Below are 17,424 nucleotides of genomic sequence, written 5' to 3'. Positions count from 1 at the left end.
AACATTAATCAGCTGTAAATGTACAAACAATAATTCCTTTCTGAACATTTCAATAAGATCCATTCACTGGTTCATGAGATGATATACACAGGAAGAAAACATCGCCCTTTAGCCTTCGATGTCACTCTGAGATATTACAAAACTTGGTGTTTGTGGCTGTAAGTGGTTAAGACTGACCTCTGAGTTTATTGTCCTGAGCTGGCATGGTGGTGAGTTTAGTTTACGTGTGTGTGTGTGTGTACATATAAATCTCTCATTTCATCAGTGACAGCTGTCTCTGTCTCTGTCTCCTGTCCACTAAAGTGTCTTAAAGCAACAGTTCATCTTTTCTCTTCTACCATTGTTCTGTGCGTCTCTAACTGTTCCTTAGGTTTCTGCTTACTGACATTTTCTGTTTCTAAATAAGTCTAAAAAGTACTGTTGGCCTCTGCACGTTTAACAAGAATAAACTCAACACACCGATAACACCCACAGTTGTCTCTAGCACTGAGACGCACAATGGACTCACCAGAGCAAATCATCCTGACTTAATCTCTAACCCTAACCAAATTCAAACCATAGAACTTAATCTTAAATATTCAGAAAACTAAATTACTTGGAAAAGTGTGAGTCCTGTCAGCTGAAGGATTTTGCTGAAATCTACTAAAGAAGCTGAAGCTCAGTTGAAATCCCGTGTTTGAATAGTTGAACTGTTAACATTAGTGGAATATTTCAAAGAGCTGAAGTTTTACCACAACAATAGTTGAAAGATTTTGTGGAAATCGGCTGAAAGTTTGGAAAGCAAACTGAAAACTAGCCGAGCTTTCAATGTTCACTGAACTATTTGAAAAAGAACAAGGAGAGGAGAAAAAAGCAGAAAGATGCACAATGACACAAAAAGGATGTCTAAGGAGACATAAGGGAGCATGAAGAGACAAAAAGAACAAATATAAGGAGAAAAAAGATGCATAAAAAGACAAAGAACACAAAAAGAATGCCTATGGAGACATGGGGAGGTATAAAAAAGCTGAAAAACAAATTCAAAGACAAAAAGGATCTCTAAGAAGACATAAGGACACATGAAAAAATAAAAAGGTCACATAAAAACCTAAAAGGACCCATAAGAACATAAAAATGACGTCTAAGGAGATAAAGGAACATAAAAGATGGCAGACAGAACTGCAGGTATTAACTATAGAAGAGGAAGACAACATGTATAAAAACGTGTTTCTGCCCCGGACACCTGTGAAATCACAGCAGCTGTGCTTGTCCCTGCCTGATTCCATGTAGAAACGCAGCCTCTAAAGTAAGCCTCAAACAAACAATCACGGTCAAAACTAAAAGTTGTGCCAAAGAAAGTGTTGAACTGTGAGCAGCAGGAAGTTATGGATGTTGTAATCTTTTAAGTCTCTACAGTGTTTCGTTTAAGCGATAGGACAAGTTAAAACGAGCCCGCTGAACATTTTAATACCTGAATGAAGTGGTGTTTCCATTCTGGTCCTGGAGGGTCACTATCCTGCATGTTTGGAGTGTTTCTCTGCTTTGGCACACCTGATTTGAGTGTATGTGTGATCAGCAGGCTTCTGCAGAACTTGAAACAACTAAAACATGCAGGACCAGGACTGGACCCCAGTCTGCTGAAGTACAGAACTATAAACAGGAAAGCAACAGTGTGAAGAAGGCTGAATCAACATTCACACAATTAAAATAAAATTGAAACCAAAAGAAGACTGTACCCATACAAACAAGATGTCAACAGGAAGTCCCTATAGGTTGATGTTATGTCAGGCTTGGGAGCCTGTTACTATATAAACCCATTCAGCTGTCTCCCTGCCTTAAAGTATTCGGAGGGGCTGGGATGTTGTTGAATGGGGGGTAGGGGTGGTAGAGTTTGCCACGAAACATGAGAGCTCAGATTTCAGATTCTGACCATCACCCCAGCTCTGCAGCAGCTGCTGCAGCTTGTTTCTGTCTCCAGCCGGTACACAGGTCGCACTCAGGCGTGCTAACTGCTAACTGCGCTGTATTTACCGGACGCTGCTCCTGACCGACAGATGTATTTTACCAAGGTCCAGCTCCTGTTGGGATCCATTATCTCTTTATATTATGGTAAGTCTTTCTCTGTTTGTGAGAGATTCCTCAGATCTGAGGCCCATGGTTTGGATGTAGAACATGTTGTAATACAAGTCCTGAACACCGAACTGGTTGTTTTTCTGTCTAATTTAATTATAATCTGATTGATTAAGAAGACAACATTGTCAGCTTTAAAAGACTGAGATGGTCTGCTATTAGGTCAACTTTATGTCTTACGTGGTAGGTTGTTGTGGAGTATTCAGTGACCTCTAAAGACACTGAAGGAACAGGTCATCACCAAGAGCTAACCTAACAACTGGAAGCAGGGGATTTGAAAATCATCTCACTTATCTCACTCATTTATCTATTTATTTAGATGCAGAAATAAACCCTGAGGTGTAACTATTTTTATTTTATAAGTATTTCATTAAATGAAAGACCTAACATTCCTTAAAGGAATGCATATTTAAAACTCTGGCATGGAAGGCAGTGGATGAAATGCATTCTTTCAAGGAACGTTAGGTCTTTAATTTATCTAAGAGGAGATGCTGAAGCGCATGGTGCGAAGAAGTCACCAACATTCTGTAGCGTCAGTAGCTACAGACCTCCAAACTTCAGATTAGTTCAAGAACAGTGAGAGCTTCATGGAATGGGTTTCCATGAGCAGCTGCATCCAAGCCTTACATCACTGAGTTCGATGCAAAGCGTCGGATGCAGTGGTGTAAAACACGCCAACACTGGACTGTAGAGCAGTGGAGACATATTCTTTGGAGGGATGAACCACACTATCCTTTCAATCAAATAGACATGTCTGGGTTTGGTGGCTGCCAGGAGAACAGTACTTGTCTGACTGCATTGTGCCAAGTGTAAAGTTTGGTGGAGGGAGGAGTATGGTGTGGGGTTGTTTTTCATGAGCTGGGATCAGCCCCTTAGTTCCAGTGAAAGGAACTCTGACTGCTTCATACCAAGATATTTCGGACAATTCCATGCTCCCAACTTTGTGGGCCCCTTCCTGTTCCAACATGACTGTGGACCAGGGCACAAAGCAAGGTCCATAAAGACATGGATGAGTTTGGTGAGGAAGAACTTGACTGACCTGCACAGAGTCCTGATCTCAACCCGATAAAACACCTTTGGGATGAATTAGAGCAGAGACTGTGAGCCAGGTCTTCTGTCCAACATAAGTGAAAGTTTCCATAAACTCTCCTGAACCTGTGGAAAACCTTCCCAGAAGAGTTGAAGCTCTTATAGCTGCAAAGGGTGGACCAACATCATATAAAACCCTGTGAATTAAGAATGGGATGGCCCTAAAGTTCATATGTGTCTGAAGAGAGGTGAGCCAATACTTTTGGCAGTATAGTGTATGTTAGGCAGAACCTGAAATCAGAACATTAAAGCACCCAGGCTGGTATTTGTTAAGTGGTGGAACCTAATGAATGCTTGTAAAACACAATAAAAGTAACTATATGAATAAAACTTGGTGAAAATCCCTTTACTTTATTGTCAGAGACGGATATTGTGACAGAGAAATCTTGAATGGCTGCTTGTCTCGTGTGTCCCTGTAATGGACAAGACACCTGTCCAGGGTGTCCCCCGCCTCTCGTAGAGTGACAGCTGGAGACAGACACCAGCAAGCTGAAAAGGAAAAAGTTGTGATTTTTTGTTACATCTCTTGGATGAACCCATAAAAATGTAAACGAGAGCAGCCTTCCAGACCAAGATCATTTTTATTCTGTTAGGTTTGGTTTGAGTCAACTTCATCCATTCATCCTGCTAAACATGTGTTTGATTTTAAAACTCTATAATTTAACCAAACTGATTGAGTCATTTTTACATTAATTTTCATCTACATGCAGTAAAAAATGTTGGTTTAAATTACGTTTAAAAACCTGCTTTTTTTTTATTGACTGGCCTAGTGGTCGTTGTAGGAATGCATATCATCCGCTGCCTTTCATGGCAGAACTGAGATCATCTTGTGTTGTGAATGACTCTCAGCTACTACCACAGCCACGTTTAGCTCTAATTTCTGTGGAATTAACTGAATTATGCTCATTTTTGAGTTTGCTAAAGTCAGTTGGCTGTGGCGGCCATCTTGAATCAGGTTGAGTCCAAACATTAGTCAGTTATAGATTTACATCCAATGATTCCTTTCTGACGGTTTCATTCAAATTTGTCAAATAATTCATCAGATATTTTGCTAACAAACAGACACATGTACAGACATGGGCAGAAATATTATCGCCCTTTCGCTTATTGATTATATTTTCAGTAGGAATTGCATTTATTTTATTTTCCACTGCAGTTATCTGACTAATTTAGGATTTACACTGATGAAGACAAACTGGTGTGATGAAGAGAATCGAGGAATGGATGTCACCTGTAGGCAACAAGTTAAACATCATCTTCATCACTGAGTTTTAACTCCTACATTTAAATGCTGTATTTGGTCTGTAAATACTCAAAGTGATGATACAAAAAGCTGAGAACTGTTTAGTGAGTGGGCTGAAGAAGATGGATATAAAGATTAAATTAACATTTTATTGATTTGCAAATAAATGACTTTCAGCAGGAGAGCGGCTGCAGAGGAGAGGTGGAGGTACGCTCTGAAGAAGGAGACTGGAGCAACAGTGCAGCTGTAGGGAGTAGAGGTACTGCAGGTGGATGAGTTCAGGTTTCTGGGGTCGACCAGCCAAAGAAACAAGCAGGTGGAGTGGACGGAGACGAGTGTCAGGGTGGATTGAAGGGAAGGTTTACAGAAGGGGGGTGAGACCTGCAAACAAAGAAACAGCAGGAGGAGCTGGAGGTGCAGAGATGAAGATGTTCACAAGGAGAGACTGAACTGGGCAGGATAAGAAAGGAGGAATTGCAAGGTGTCCCCCTCAGAGTATGTGTTGTGAATGAGTCTCAGCTACTCCCAAATCAAACTGTAGCTCCTTATCTGTAAAGTTGTCTGTATTAGAATCATATCTGTGTTGTGGATTAGCTGGCAAGGCCTTCTTGAATAAGATTGACTCCAAAAGTGAATCATTTTTAGATGAACATCATTGGTTACTGTCTGGGAGGTTCATAAAACATTTTGCTAACATACAAACAGGGCTGACTCCAACAGTCAGTGCTAAAGTTTTAAACTAAAATCTGGGCAATGAGCAGCATTCGGAGTACGTGTTGACTCTCAGCTACTACCTCACCAAATATTAGCGAAATATCTGTTAAAATGGCTGAGTTATAGACATTTTCATGTTTTTAGGATCAGTTGGCTGTGGTGGCCATCTTGAATTGGATTGATTCCAGTGTAGTTTATAGATGTGTGTCCAATGATTATTTGCTGAACATTTAATTAAAATGTGTGTCGTGGTCCATGAGATATTTTGCTGACAGACAGACAGTGTTGCCTCCAAGTAGATCTTGTGGAGTCAGTTAGTGATCAGAAGATGTGATGAAGTTTAGTCTTTGCTAATAGGACACCAAGTTTTAGCTTTTTGAGTTCCTTAAGATTGCTTAGCTGTAGCAGCCATCTTAAAATATGATGAGTCCAAAAGTGAATTAGTTGTAGATGCATATCAAATGATTACTTTCTGGGAGTTTCATTGAAATCTATTCGTTGGTTCCTGAGATATTTTGTTAACAGGCAAAAACTTGATCGATAACAAGTACTTGTTATTGGGAAAGCTTGTAATAATAGTTCTGCAGTGTGATGTGAACTGGAAAGCAGGTTACAGACTGATGAGTGACTGACAGGTCCAGGTGTCCCCTCTAATTTTAGACATGGCTGGATCAAAGCGTGACAGCCATGAAAAGTGTCACACAACAGCAGGACCGTCCTCCTGAAGTTTCCTGTAAGGGAAGCTCTGCTCACGTGTGCACGTACGGGCGTCCTCTGCTCCTTCTAGCTAACTGAAAGAAGATCCCAGCTGGCTGAGGTCAGCCAACAGATTCCCAGAATGCCACGCAGCTGCCTGCTGGTTCATGCTCTACAAACCTGCACGCAATGTTTCCTGTAATTATAATCAAGATACTACAACGCTCCACTGTAAACAGGACAGGACCGCAGAGTGATGTAAGCAAACAATATAAATAATATACAAACCTCAAATCTGACACGTTGGTTATATTGTGTCAGATGGAAATCAAAACACAATGCAGTGATTTACAAACCTCATAAAGCCATATTTTATTCACAGTGAAATTGTAAACATGTTTGAACACGCATTAGCACCATTTACAGAGAGGAAATAAGGCCATTTGGATTCTGATGGTAGCAACACATCTCACAGAAGTTGGGCTGGGGCAACAGAAGGCTGTAAAAGCAAGTAGTACGAATAAGAAACAATGAGAGGATAAATTGTAATTAATCTGATTAACTGGCAACAGGTCAGTAGGAAGACTGGGGATAGAGAGGCAGAATCTCAAAGATGGGCAGAGGTTCACCAGTCTGAGGGAAACGTGTGGTTGAACATTTTCAGAATAATGTTGCTCAACGTAAAACTGGGAAGACTGAACCTTTTATCTCACTGGTGCAGATTCTCAGTCATCCAGGACATGGCAAATTCCAAAATAAAATAAAGAAATACATTTGTTTCCCATCTGGGAAGTTCTATCAGCTCATAACTGGAGAGAACAGAGATTCAAGCTTTAAACTGCATGAGATGCAGATGAATCTCACTCCCTGCCTGGCTCACAGAGATGTTTTGGCCACATGCATGAAGGTGTTAGAGGAAAATGACTGGGTGCACTCTCAGACAGAGACTGGGTCACCCTAAAGAAGAAACACAATCTCAGCTGTGTGGTGTGTATGCAGTACGGTGCAACAAGGGAATGTTGAAGAAACAAAACTGCAGCTACACAAACAGAAGAGCAGCTCATCAGGTCAAAACAAGGGACACTCTTGGGAAGACAGGTGGTTTGACAGAGGAGTGAAAGAAGCTGTCAAACATTAACACGAGGAGGCCTCAGGTTCCATCTTTCTAACATTTATAGGTCAGCCTTGAATCTCCTCTGTAGGCAGTTTCACAACCATCCACACAACAAAATGTGACCAAAACAGCTCACATGTTAACCTCGTCAGGAAGCATTCAGTAAGTTTGAACAACCCAAACGACTCACAGGATGGAAGAGCGTGTCAGCCACTCATCTAATGACCTTAAAGCCTGGAGCTCCCAACTGAAGAAGCCGTTTGGATGAGAGCTGAAGTGTCTCAGATGCCTTCTCCTGAGCACTTAAAAGGATTTTGAAGATGTGCACGCTGGGGGAGTAGAGAGCAGAGCAGGGGAGAAGGAAGTAGTTTTTCCTGTTAAAATAAATGTATCTTTGGCACAGCATGCAAACACTCAGACAGGAAATTAAGATGTCTTTTCTGTTAATGAAGTGTCTCTTTTTATCCATCTGACCTGGGCAGAAGGGTTCATGGTTTCCTGGTTTGAAAACTAAAGAAATGTTTGGTGTGGAGGAAACCAAACTAGTCTCTTTTTTCCAGCTCTGATTTCAGTTCCACTCTGAGGAACATCAGATCAGTGGCCTGTTGTTACACTCAGAGCACACCGTTACCAAATCTTACAAAGAAATTCAGCAATAAATGTAATTTCCTCCAACCAAAACCATCACTGTTGGAACCACCAGCATTCTGTAGTACCACCAACGTTAGGACCACCACCAGCAGGACCACCTCCAGCAGGACCACCACCCCCAGTCGGACCACCCCCAGCAGGACCACCAGTAGAACCACCACCAGCAGCAGGACCTTTCTTCTGATTATCACTAATGTGCTCTGACTGAACTCTGAGTCTCTGTTTTTATTTAAAATGAGATAAAGAGGATTTCTCGTTGTGTTCTGCCTCCAGGTCCGGTCCTGTGCTCAGAGGACGAGACCCGGCTGGTGAAAACCCTGTTCACAGGTTACAACAAAGTGGTTCGTCCAGTGAATCACTTCAGCGATGCTGTGGTGGTCACGGTGGGCCTGCAGCTGATCCAACTCATCAGTGTGGTGAGGACACACGCTTTAGGAGAGCTTTAGAGGCTCTGCGACAAACAACAGGAGAAGTTGGGCTTTTTGGGCATAGTCCCAATTAAACACACAAACGATAAGATTTTACTGATTTTAGTAAACTGAAATTTACTGCTGAAAGAGGCCCAGTAACATTAAAGGCCTAGCATCTGTTGAGGAATGCATATCACCCGCCACCTTTCATGCCAGAGTTTTACCTAAAATCATCTTCTGATGAGAAATAATGAAGTAGGCCCTTTTGTCGAACTTTGAAAGTATCATACAATATTGTGAGCCGTCGCACTCAGAGCATGTGCTGTGGAGAACTCTCACCTACTACCACACCTCATTTTAGCTGTAAAATCCACTGAGGTACAGCCATTTTGTGTAGGCCATGCATTCAGTGGTTCATGAGATATTTTACTAACAATGCAAACACAGACAAACATATTATCGTCCTTTTACCTCTGTTGGTGGATAATAAAATAATATTTTTATAAAATTAATCAGTTGTAGATGTATCTTCAATGGTTCTGCACATTTTAGTGAAGTCCATCTGGTGGTTGATGAGATATTTTGCTAACAGACACACATTATTGCATGCCTCTCACCTTGCAGGCAATAAAACTCAGGAAGGGATGGAAACAGTGAAAAATCAGTGGTCGTTTAACATGTTTAACATTTTGTCTGACTGTTTTATTTTATTTCCCAGGATGAAGTCAACCAGATTGTGACCAGTAACGTCCGTCTCCGACAGGTAAAAGAAACAGGAATAAACTTTTAACAGCAACAAGAAATGACCTATATCTTACTGTTTTTGTTCATCCAAACATACTAATTATGTTTAGTACTATTAATAATAACTACATGTAGTGTTTATGTATGTGTAAATGCTCTGATATGTCTAAAAGATTATAGTAATAAACAAGCAGTAATAAATCATAAATATTCATAACATTTGGAGTCCAGAGGTTTCTGCTCGTCAGGTTATTGGTTAAAGACTCTGACATCACAGAGAAAGTGACAACACTCCTTAGACATGTAAGGGATTTTTATTTTTTTTAACAAATAGTCACAAGGAATGAATAATTCTAGTTTAACTTTATGGCAAAAAGGTGATTTAACTGATGGAGCTGAAGCTGACATTCAGACACTAAAATATGAATTAAACTTCCTGTAACTCTGGTTAAACCAGAAATGGAATGAAAGAAGAGCAAACTGTTTAATAAAGAAAAGCTGAATACAAGAAGTACTGTTGTATAAATGATCTGATTGGTTCCAATCTGAAATAATTATTACTTAATATTATTATGGACACCCTTTTACCAAAACCACAGAGTAATAAAAGGAAGGGTCTGATCGTGTCGGGAAAGTCTGAGTTAGTGAGAACTGAAGATCTCCACACGTCCCAGGTGGAAAACTGCCGTAGATGGTGAGGAACCTCTGAATACCAGCTCGTGTCGGACCTCCTGCACATCACTGCTGCAGGCAGGAAAGATTCAGTCCGCCTCGGGTCCCAGACGACTCAGAGGAACTTATGGTGGCATGTGTCCCACAGTCCGTTTAGCCCACAAGTGTTTCTGAGATGAAAATAAGCTTCAACAGTTCAGTAATCAATAAACTCAAACATACGTATCTGGCTGCTGGTCCACTGTGGCTCAAACCTGTACAAAAACCAGGTTGTTTCAGTTGCAGGTTTAAAAAAACTAAGAGAAACATTAAGCATAAAGGCAGGCAGCAGCCAAGGCCAGTGAGCGGTTGTAGAGCGTGAGGACGAGGAGCGGGCTTGTAGTTGACCCAATGATACACTGAGTCTAAAACTGGAAGCAGTGATGTTGTACAACTCGCTCGGCGGGCTCTAGTTTAATGGTCCAAGAGGAGGTTGATGCATTCTTTACCCACACATCGTCTGAGGTTCTGTTAAAACACAATTTAAGGTTCATAATTCATAAATTCACATGTGTCTCATCCAAAGTGGACACCAAAACAAAGCATGAACACAAGCGGTGATGATAACGGTTAAAGCACTTCTACAAAGCAAGTAAAGCTATGAGGCAAATCCATATAAACACAAGACAAATGAAAGGGTTAAACATTTAACTCTTAGCACATCAAAGATTCATGAGTAATTTGCAGCTCTCAATAAAAGTTAAGAATAAACATTTGTTAAATTTTAAATAAATAAATAAATAAGACATCATTTTGACATGGTCATATAATGGTTTTAATTTGTTCTAATTGATGTTTGACTCGATTAAAACAACTCCCCAGAACATTTTCAGTAAAACAATGATGAAAAGGTGTCCCATTTTCCCTCTCAGCAATGGACAGATGTGAACCTGAAGTGGAATCCAGATGATTATGGAGGCATCAAGAAGATCAGAATCCCTTCAAGTGACATCTGGAAACCTGACTTGGTGCTCTACAACAAGTAAACATCGAATCTCGGCTTTGTCCTCCAACACACAGCTGAGCATGACATCTTCCTCCTCCTCTCACAGCATACTCTTCCTCTCTTCCAGTGCTGACGGGGACTTTGCCATCATCCATGAGACTAAAGTCCTGCTGGAGCACAACGGCATGATAACGTGGAACCCTCCAGCCATCTATAAGAGTTACTGTGAGATCATTGTTCTCCACTTCCCGTTTGACCTGCAGAACTGCAGCATGAAGCTGGGCACCTGGACATACGATGGTACACTGGTCGTCATCAACCCAGTAAGACTTTTCTGTTTTCTGAAGCAGTTTGTCATTAAAGAAGGCAGAATGTCTGAGGTGAGGGGTCTTGTTGTGCTTCAGGACAGCGACCGCCCTGACCTGAGTAACTTCATGGAATCTGGTGAATGGGTGTTAAAGGACTACAGGAGTTGGAAACACTGGGTTTACTACACCTGCTGTCCTGACACTCCATATTTGGACATCACCTACCACTTCCTGATGCTTCGGTTGCCGCTTTATTTTATTGTGAATGTCATCATTCCCTGCATGCTGTTCTCCTTTCTCACCGGACTCGTCTTCTACCTTCCCACTGATTCTGGTGGGTACATTCTGGTGGCTTCTAGAGTTGCTTAAATTTTAAAAGGTCTTGTTTGTCTTTATAAAATCGTTATTTTGTGTTGCCTTTGTGTTCTCCATGTTTCCTGTGCCTCAGGGGAAAAGATGACTCTGTCCATCTCTGTCCTGCTGTCCCTGACTGTCTTCCTGCTGGTCATCGTGGAGCTCATTCCGTCCACTTCAAGCGCTGTTCCTCTCATAGGGAAGTACATGCTCTTCACCATGGTGTTTGTGATCGCCTCCATCATCATTACGGTCATCGTCATCAACACGCACCACCGCTCGCCCAGCACACACACCATGCCCGCCTGGATCCGAAAGGTTCCTGCTTCCTTCTCATTGTTCTCCTGCTGTTTGCTCAGGAACGTTGATTTGATCTGCAGGTTCCCTTCGCCTCCTAGGTCTTCATCGAAACTATTCCCAACATGATGTTCTTCTCGACGATGAAGCGTCCCAGCCAGGAGATCCGGCAGAAGAGACTGTTCCCGACCGACATGGACATCTCTGACATTTCAGGCAGGACAAAACATTTCATTCTTTAAAGCATGTTTGGATCACATTTGACATGGTCTGTGATTACAAGGATTTATGGAGAGTTAATCAGGTGTCACATCTGATAAAATGTCTTTAGATTCTGGTCACATTCTAACACCAGATTAAACCCTTCCATTAATACAACACACACACAGACAAAACATTTGGTGGCAGCTCATAGCTACAGCCATACAAACTGCTTCAATCTCGTCAAATCTTTACTTGACGTTCTTGATCTAAAACTCATAAAAATCACCAAGCCGTCTCACTTCCTGTCTCACTTCCTGCCCTCACACCAGGAAGTCGGAGCACGCTAAACTCCCCCCTCTGTGGGGATTTGGCTTTTTCTGGGTTTTGTTTTAGTTCTCTGGTTTGTGTTTTGGTTTTGTTTTCTATTTTTAGTTATCTGGTTTGTTTTCTTCTTGGTTCTGTCCTCCCTGTGTTTGTGTTCTCATTTCCTCTCTTCCCCAGTCATTCATTTGTCTGTTAGCCACGCCCATCTTCACCTGTCCCGAATAAGTAATCATTCCACCTGTTCCCACTCACCTCGTTATCCCCAGTCTTTAAAACCCGGTCATTTCTCTCCATACCTCGCTGGTCCATTGTCTAAGATTTGTTTGATGTCTATCGTTGTCATTCGTTACTGGTTGTTTGTTTCCATCCTGTGTGTTTCCCGGTCCTGTCCATGTTAGTTTTTAGTTTGTTCTTTATTTGTTTTGCTGCCACGTCAGCTTTTGTTTTGTTTTTCTTTATTTAATAAATTAGTTTATTTCTCTGGCCATGAGTCTGCGCTCTGGGTTCTTTTCTGTATCATCCGATCATGACACCCTCACTGTGATGGCACACACCTTTTCTCTTCTCTACAGGTAACCCCACTCCCAACAGTGTCACCTACAAGTCTCCCATCATGAAAAACCCTGATGTCCGCAGCGCGATCGAGGGAGTGAAGTACATCGCTGAGACCATGAAATCAGATGAGGAATCGAACAATGTAAGAAAACCTCTGCGTTAATAAAGTTTCACTGACTCCCACAAACACAAGGCTCAATACGTGGCTTTGTGTCTGCATGTAATAGCATCAAATGTTATAGGTTTTTTAACATAAAATAAGGAAGAATAGTTTTAGAAACATGGGTAGAACTGCTGTTGCTGTAAAAGTGAACTAAAAGGTGTTTGTTTATTATCATCCACTCATGCTACTGGTTATTACCTTTTTAAATGTATTTTATAATTGCTTAGACACAATTTTCATGCACTCAGCAGAACAGCCCAGACCTTTTACAAAATAAAACTCTTGTGAAAAATTCTACACCGGTTTATAACAAATGAAAACCTGTGTGCCGTACCTGAACCAGCTGAGAGGCATCTTAGTTGACTGAAGCCACAGCTGGTTGTGGCTCAGTTGAACCACAGGTCTTTGTGGGTCAAACATCAACGAGTTTACCTCGAGCGTCCCTGAGCCATGTCCCATCTGCCTTCTCCTGCTGTCTGGTCGTACTCGGTGATCTCTCCTCTGGAAAAACTCAACTCAGCTGATTGCCACCTATCCGCTCTCCGAAGCTCCCCGTCTCAGCCCGTCTCAGCCCATGTCTCACCTGCAAACACTCACTTTCCACCTGGAAAATGTTGGAACTCTGACATCTCCCTCCTTCCTCTTGGAGTTCTGACAAGCCTCCTCTTACTCCTGGAAACAAAAACGATGAAGCTATTCCATTCCATCTGTTCTGTCTGGCCCAGTACTGTCAACTACCAGCTTCACTGATACTCTCCCAGCGTACTCCCCCCCCCCCTTAAATTCTTTTTATCACCTTTTGCATTCAGTTTCCTGTCTGGTCTTTTCAGTATTCTGCACTCAAACCTCTGGTGTAACCTTCCTGACTACACATGACACTCAGGTTCGACCATGGACGTTTTTCTCCAGCTCCCCTGAATAGACCTTTCCAGGGAGCTGAGGAGGGTGAGTCCCTGTAATTCGAACACACCCAGCCATCTTCCATAAGTGTCACTACTAGTGGCACACCCTTATGTTTGTTATGGACAAACTGTGACTAGCACAGAAGTCCAGAACATCACTCAGGTTCAGATCAGATGCCGTTCCCTCCAAGATACACTGTGGCTGCCTGTGTGCATTAAAGTTCCCCCGCAGAATGATGGAGGCCCCAGCTGGAGCACCTTGATTTTTACCGTTCATACAACTTCTATGAATTGCTCTTTGTCTGGCTCTTTGCCTAGAGAGACCCAACTGGGGGCAGTTGTTCAACAGCATAATTCCTTGGATCATTTAGGCACACAAACTCCTCCACCACTATATTGTAGCGATTCACAAAGGAATCGTTACCTTATCATTACAAGATGAACCTTATGTACACGTTCTATTTTTCATCATGGGGTACTGTGTAGAAGTTTGAGGAGAAACATGAATTTAATCTATTTTAGAATAAGGCTGGAACATAACAAAATGTGGAAAAAGTGAACCGCTACAAATACTGTCATGATGCACTGCATGTCCTCAGTTGCAAGGCATCCTGGGAAGAACCTTGTTGTGTGTTAAATTCATCCCTGTACAGATAAATGTAGAGCTCATCTGTTCAACTGACTGGTTACTAGGTGTGGTCTTGAAATGGCGAAGAAGAGACATGATCCATGTCTGTGTCTACAGTAGAAACTCTGATCGTTGTTTGAATCTGGTATTTTGTCTCTGTGGGGAAAGAACTTTCAGCATGTAAACAATAAAAACATCCGGTAAGCAGTTCAGTTATTTGTGTAGCTCCTTTCCCAGCAGAGACCAAACCTGTGTGTGAATGTTGTTATATGTGTAATCTTGTTCCGTTGCAGGCGGCGGAGGAGTGGAAGTTTGTTGCCATGGTGCTGGACCACATCCTGCTGTGTGTGTTCATGGCAGTGTGCATCATCGGGACCCTCGCTGTCTTTGCTGGGAGGCTCATTGAGCTCAACATGTTGTAAATAAAGGAAGGTGTGTTTGGTTCGATTACACAGAGACGTCTGTCCTCTGACACTGCAGTTGTGTCTGGAGCACACAGAGGTTCAGATGGAGGTGTGAGTTTGTACTTCACACTGAGCCATCTTTTCATGCCTCTCACGTCATGGTCACACACAGTGGGCCATGAGTCGTACTTGAAAATGATTCTCATCCCTAACAGGGTTTTTGGTTTTAGTTTGTCATTGTTCTAATGAGCACTGAGTGTATTCTATATTCTGATGTAAAAGAAGAACTTTTGTAAACTCTTTGTGGCAGAACCCTTCCTCTCATTCTCTCAGTGAAGGCAACATGTTTTCCTGGAAGTTCATTTATTGCTTCTGTTGATTATTTTTACTTCAGGAATCACTGGAAACCTGCACGATTTGATGTATCTGAGAAGAACAAGAGTTGGTCTAAAAAACAATCCTATTATCTACAGCTGAAACCAGATGTTTCCAACCACTGTATTAAAAAGACAGAACTTTTTTTTTCACTGTCTGACAATAAATAAGATTAAACCTTTATGGTTTGAGGTCGGTTAATATTCTCCAAATAATTTCTGTTTGTTAGATGTCCAAATAATGAGAGATAATTATTTTCTTCACAGTCCCAAGTTTCCATCCATGTTCTTAGTATTTGGTAGCACTGCTTTTAAATTTCCTTCCACAAGATTCCCTCAATAATTAGCTGAAGTTTTGTCCCATTCCTCCTGACAGAAGTGATGGAAGTGAGTCGCTCACACACACCTTTTCAGCTCTGCTCACAACTTTTCTATGGGACTGAAAACACTGACTTTGTTGTCCTTAAAAGCCACTTTATGACTAATATGACAGCATGCTGAGGGCCATGGTCCATCTGAAGAGCCCTTTGTGTCTGTTAGGTTTGGGTTTTGTTCTCAGTTTGTTGTCTTTGAGTTTATTGTTTATTTTGTTCAGTTATCTTGTTAGTTTGGTTCTTGTTCTGTCTGTGTTTGTTTCATCTACCTCTCCCCAGTTTGTCATCTGTTTACCTGCCACGCCCACCTCCACCTGTCAGTAATTCTGATCACTCACCTCATTATCCTCTGTGTTTAAAAGCCGGTCACTTTCTCCAAGTCCATCGGATCATCGTTCCGTGGTCCTGCTCTGTGTCCTCAGAGTCTTGTTCCATCTGTGTCTCTGCACCTGGATTTAGTTTATGTTTTAGTTTCTCTGCCTCGCCAGCTTTTGTTTTTGTATTAATAAATTTTCCTTTAGTTTCTAGTATGAGTCTGCTCTCTGGGTTCGCCTCCGTCGTGTCCAAACTTTAACTTCCTGCCTCATGTCTTCAGATATTGCTTCAATATTTTCACATAATGTTCTGTCTTTGTGATGACATCTGTCCCTCCTGCAGCAAAACACCCCCACAGTATGATGCTGCCACTGCTGTGCTTCACAGCTGAGGTGGTGATTTCCTCCAAACGTAGCGATGGTCTTTATGACCACACAGTTCAGTTTTAGTTTCATCAGACCACAGGACGTGTGTAAAAATGAAGGTGTTTGTAAGTGTAATCTGGATTCTTTCTGCTGCTTTCAGAGTCATGGCTTCTTCCTCACTGAGGGGCCTTTCAGCTCATGTTGATAAGAACTCTCTGAACAGCTGCAGCAGCATCTTCACAAGGTCTTTAGATTTGGTTTTGGGGTTGATCCAGACAATTCGCTCTAAAACACGTTCATCTCAGGAACGCAGAACCTGAGAAGTATGCTGGCAGGACATTCCCATGGGGCTCATATTTGTGTCTAATAGTTGGAACCTTCAGGCATCTGGAAACTGTACTCAAGGAGGAAGGAAAGTTGTGGAGGGCCACAGTTCTCTTCCTAATATCCTTCATTTCTTTTAATTTTCCCATTTTGTCACACAAAGAAGCAGGGTGTTTGAGGTGTGCCTCAAATGTTTTTAGCTAACCAATCAAAAGCTTCCAAAGCCATGACATCATCATCTGGGCTTTCACAAATTGTTTAAAGGCAGAGTGATCTTAGTGCATCTCATCTTGGGACTTTGAAGAAAATTAAATTTATCTTTCTTCAGACATTTAATAAAATAAATGAATAATAGTTTGAGTCCTACCAGACTCAAACAGGAAAGGTTTAGTCTGATTTAATGTCAGTGAGAAAAACAAAATGGTCCTGAGTCTTTTTATACCGTGGAGGAAACATCTGGTTTCAGCTGTAAATACAGATTACTGAGCTGTTTCTCAGCTGTATTTAATACATTTATACATGTTATTTTTGTGAAAACCAACAATGACTGAAGATACGTTAGAAGGAATCAAAGTGCAGGTTTTATTCTGCCATTCCAAAGCTTCAATCAACTTTATTTATTTGTGCCGGTTTTCTGAAAACATTTAGTTGAGTGCAGTGAAATGATGAACCTCTGCTGGTTTGTTTTATGTCATAGATGTGGAATAAAGAAAATAAAGTTAAATCAACAGAACATTTGATGACTGCACTGTCTCCATTTGTTTTAGACACAAATGTCCCATGAAGCTCAGGCCTAACATTTCCTGCAGGGCTGCATGAATCATGTGTGGACAAGTGATGGAGAAGTGATGGAGATGTGATGGAGATGTGATGGAGAAGTGATGGAGATGTGAACGTTTTGGTTAAACCATGAGGTATTATATGCAGTCTCATACATGACATGATCTGTTGGAGCTCAGAGTACGTGTTGTGGATGACTACATGTAAATCTGACTGAGGTTTAGTCATTTTTTGTGTAGACTAGGATCGAGTAGCTCTGGCAGCCATCTTGAATGGGGCTGATCAGACGTAATCCAGTGATTACTTTGAAAACCCGTTCAGTGGTT

General features: G+C 41.6%; 1 protein-coding gene across 1 annotated transcript; it reads left to right on the top strand.

The window, feature by feature from the left end:
* Nucleotides 1–1,872: 1,872 nt before the first annotated feature.
* On the top strand, nt 1,873–17,053 carry chrna1 (cholinergic receptor, nicotinic, alpha 1 (muscle)). The gene is made up of 10 exons (XM_017435254.3): nt 1,873–2,088; nt 7,890–8,032; nt 8,745–8,789; nt 10,354–10,463; nt 10,555–10,750; nt 10,832–11,069; nt 11,184–11,407; nt 11,488–11,602; nt 12,487–12,611; nt 14,456–17,053. The coding sequence occupies exons 1-10, from the start codon at nt 2,034–2,036 to the stop codon at nt 14,582–14,584; spliced, it is 1,380 nt and encodes a 459-aa protein (XP_017290743.1). The 5' UTR covers nt 1,873–2,033; the 3' UTR covers nt 14,585–17,053.
* Nucleotides 17,054–17,424: the final 371 nt, after the last annotated feature.

Source organism: Kryptolebias marmoratus, linkage group LG22 (genome assembly GCF_001649575.2).
Source record: "Kryptolebias marmoratus isolate JLee-2015 linkage group LG22, ASM164957v2, whole genome shotgun sequence".
Lineage (NCBI taxonomy): Eukaryota > Metazoa > Chordata > Actinopteri > Cyprinodontiformes > Rivulidae > Kryptolebias > Kryptolebias marmoratus.
Note: the sequence above shows the minus strand (reverse complement) of the source record. Positions and strands in the feature narration are given on the sequence as shown.

Bases quoted from the DNA above. Each gene is read 5' to 3' on its own strand.
- chrna1 (XM_017435254.3), top strand. From the start codon at position 2,034: ATGTATTTTACCAAGGTCCAGCTCCTGTTGGGATCCATTATCTCTTTA. The intron at 11,603-12,486 runs GCAGGACAAAAC...TCTTCTCTACAG, and splicing joins GGACATCTCTGACATTTCAG to GTAACCCCACTCCCAACAGT. The intron at 12,612-14,455 runs GTAAGAAAACCT...GTTCCGTTGCAG, and splicing joins CAGATGAGGAATCGAACAAT to GCGGCGGAGGAGTGGAAGTT.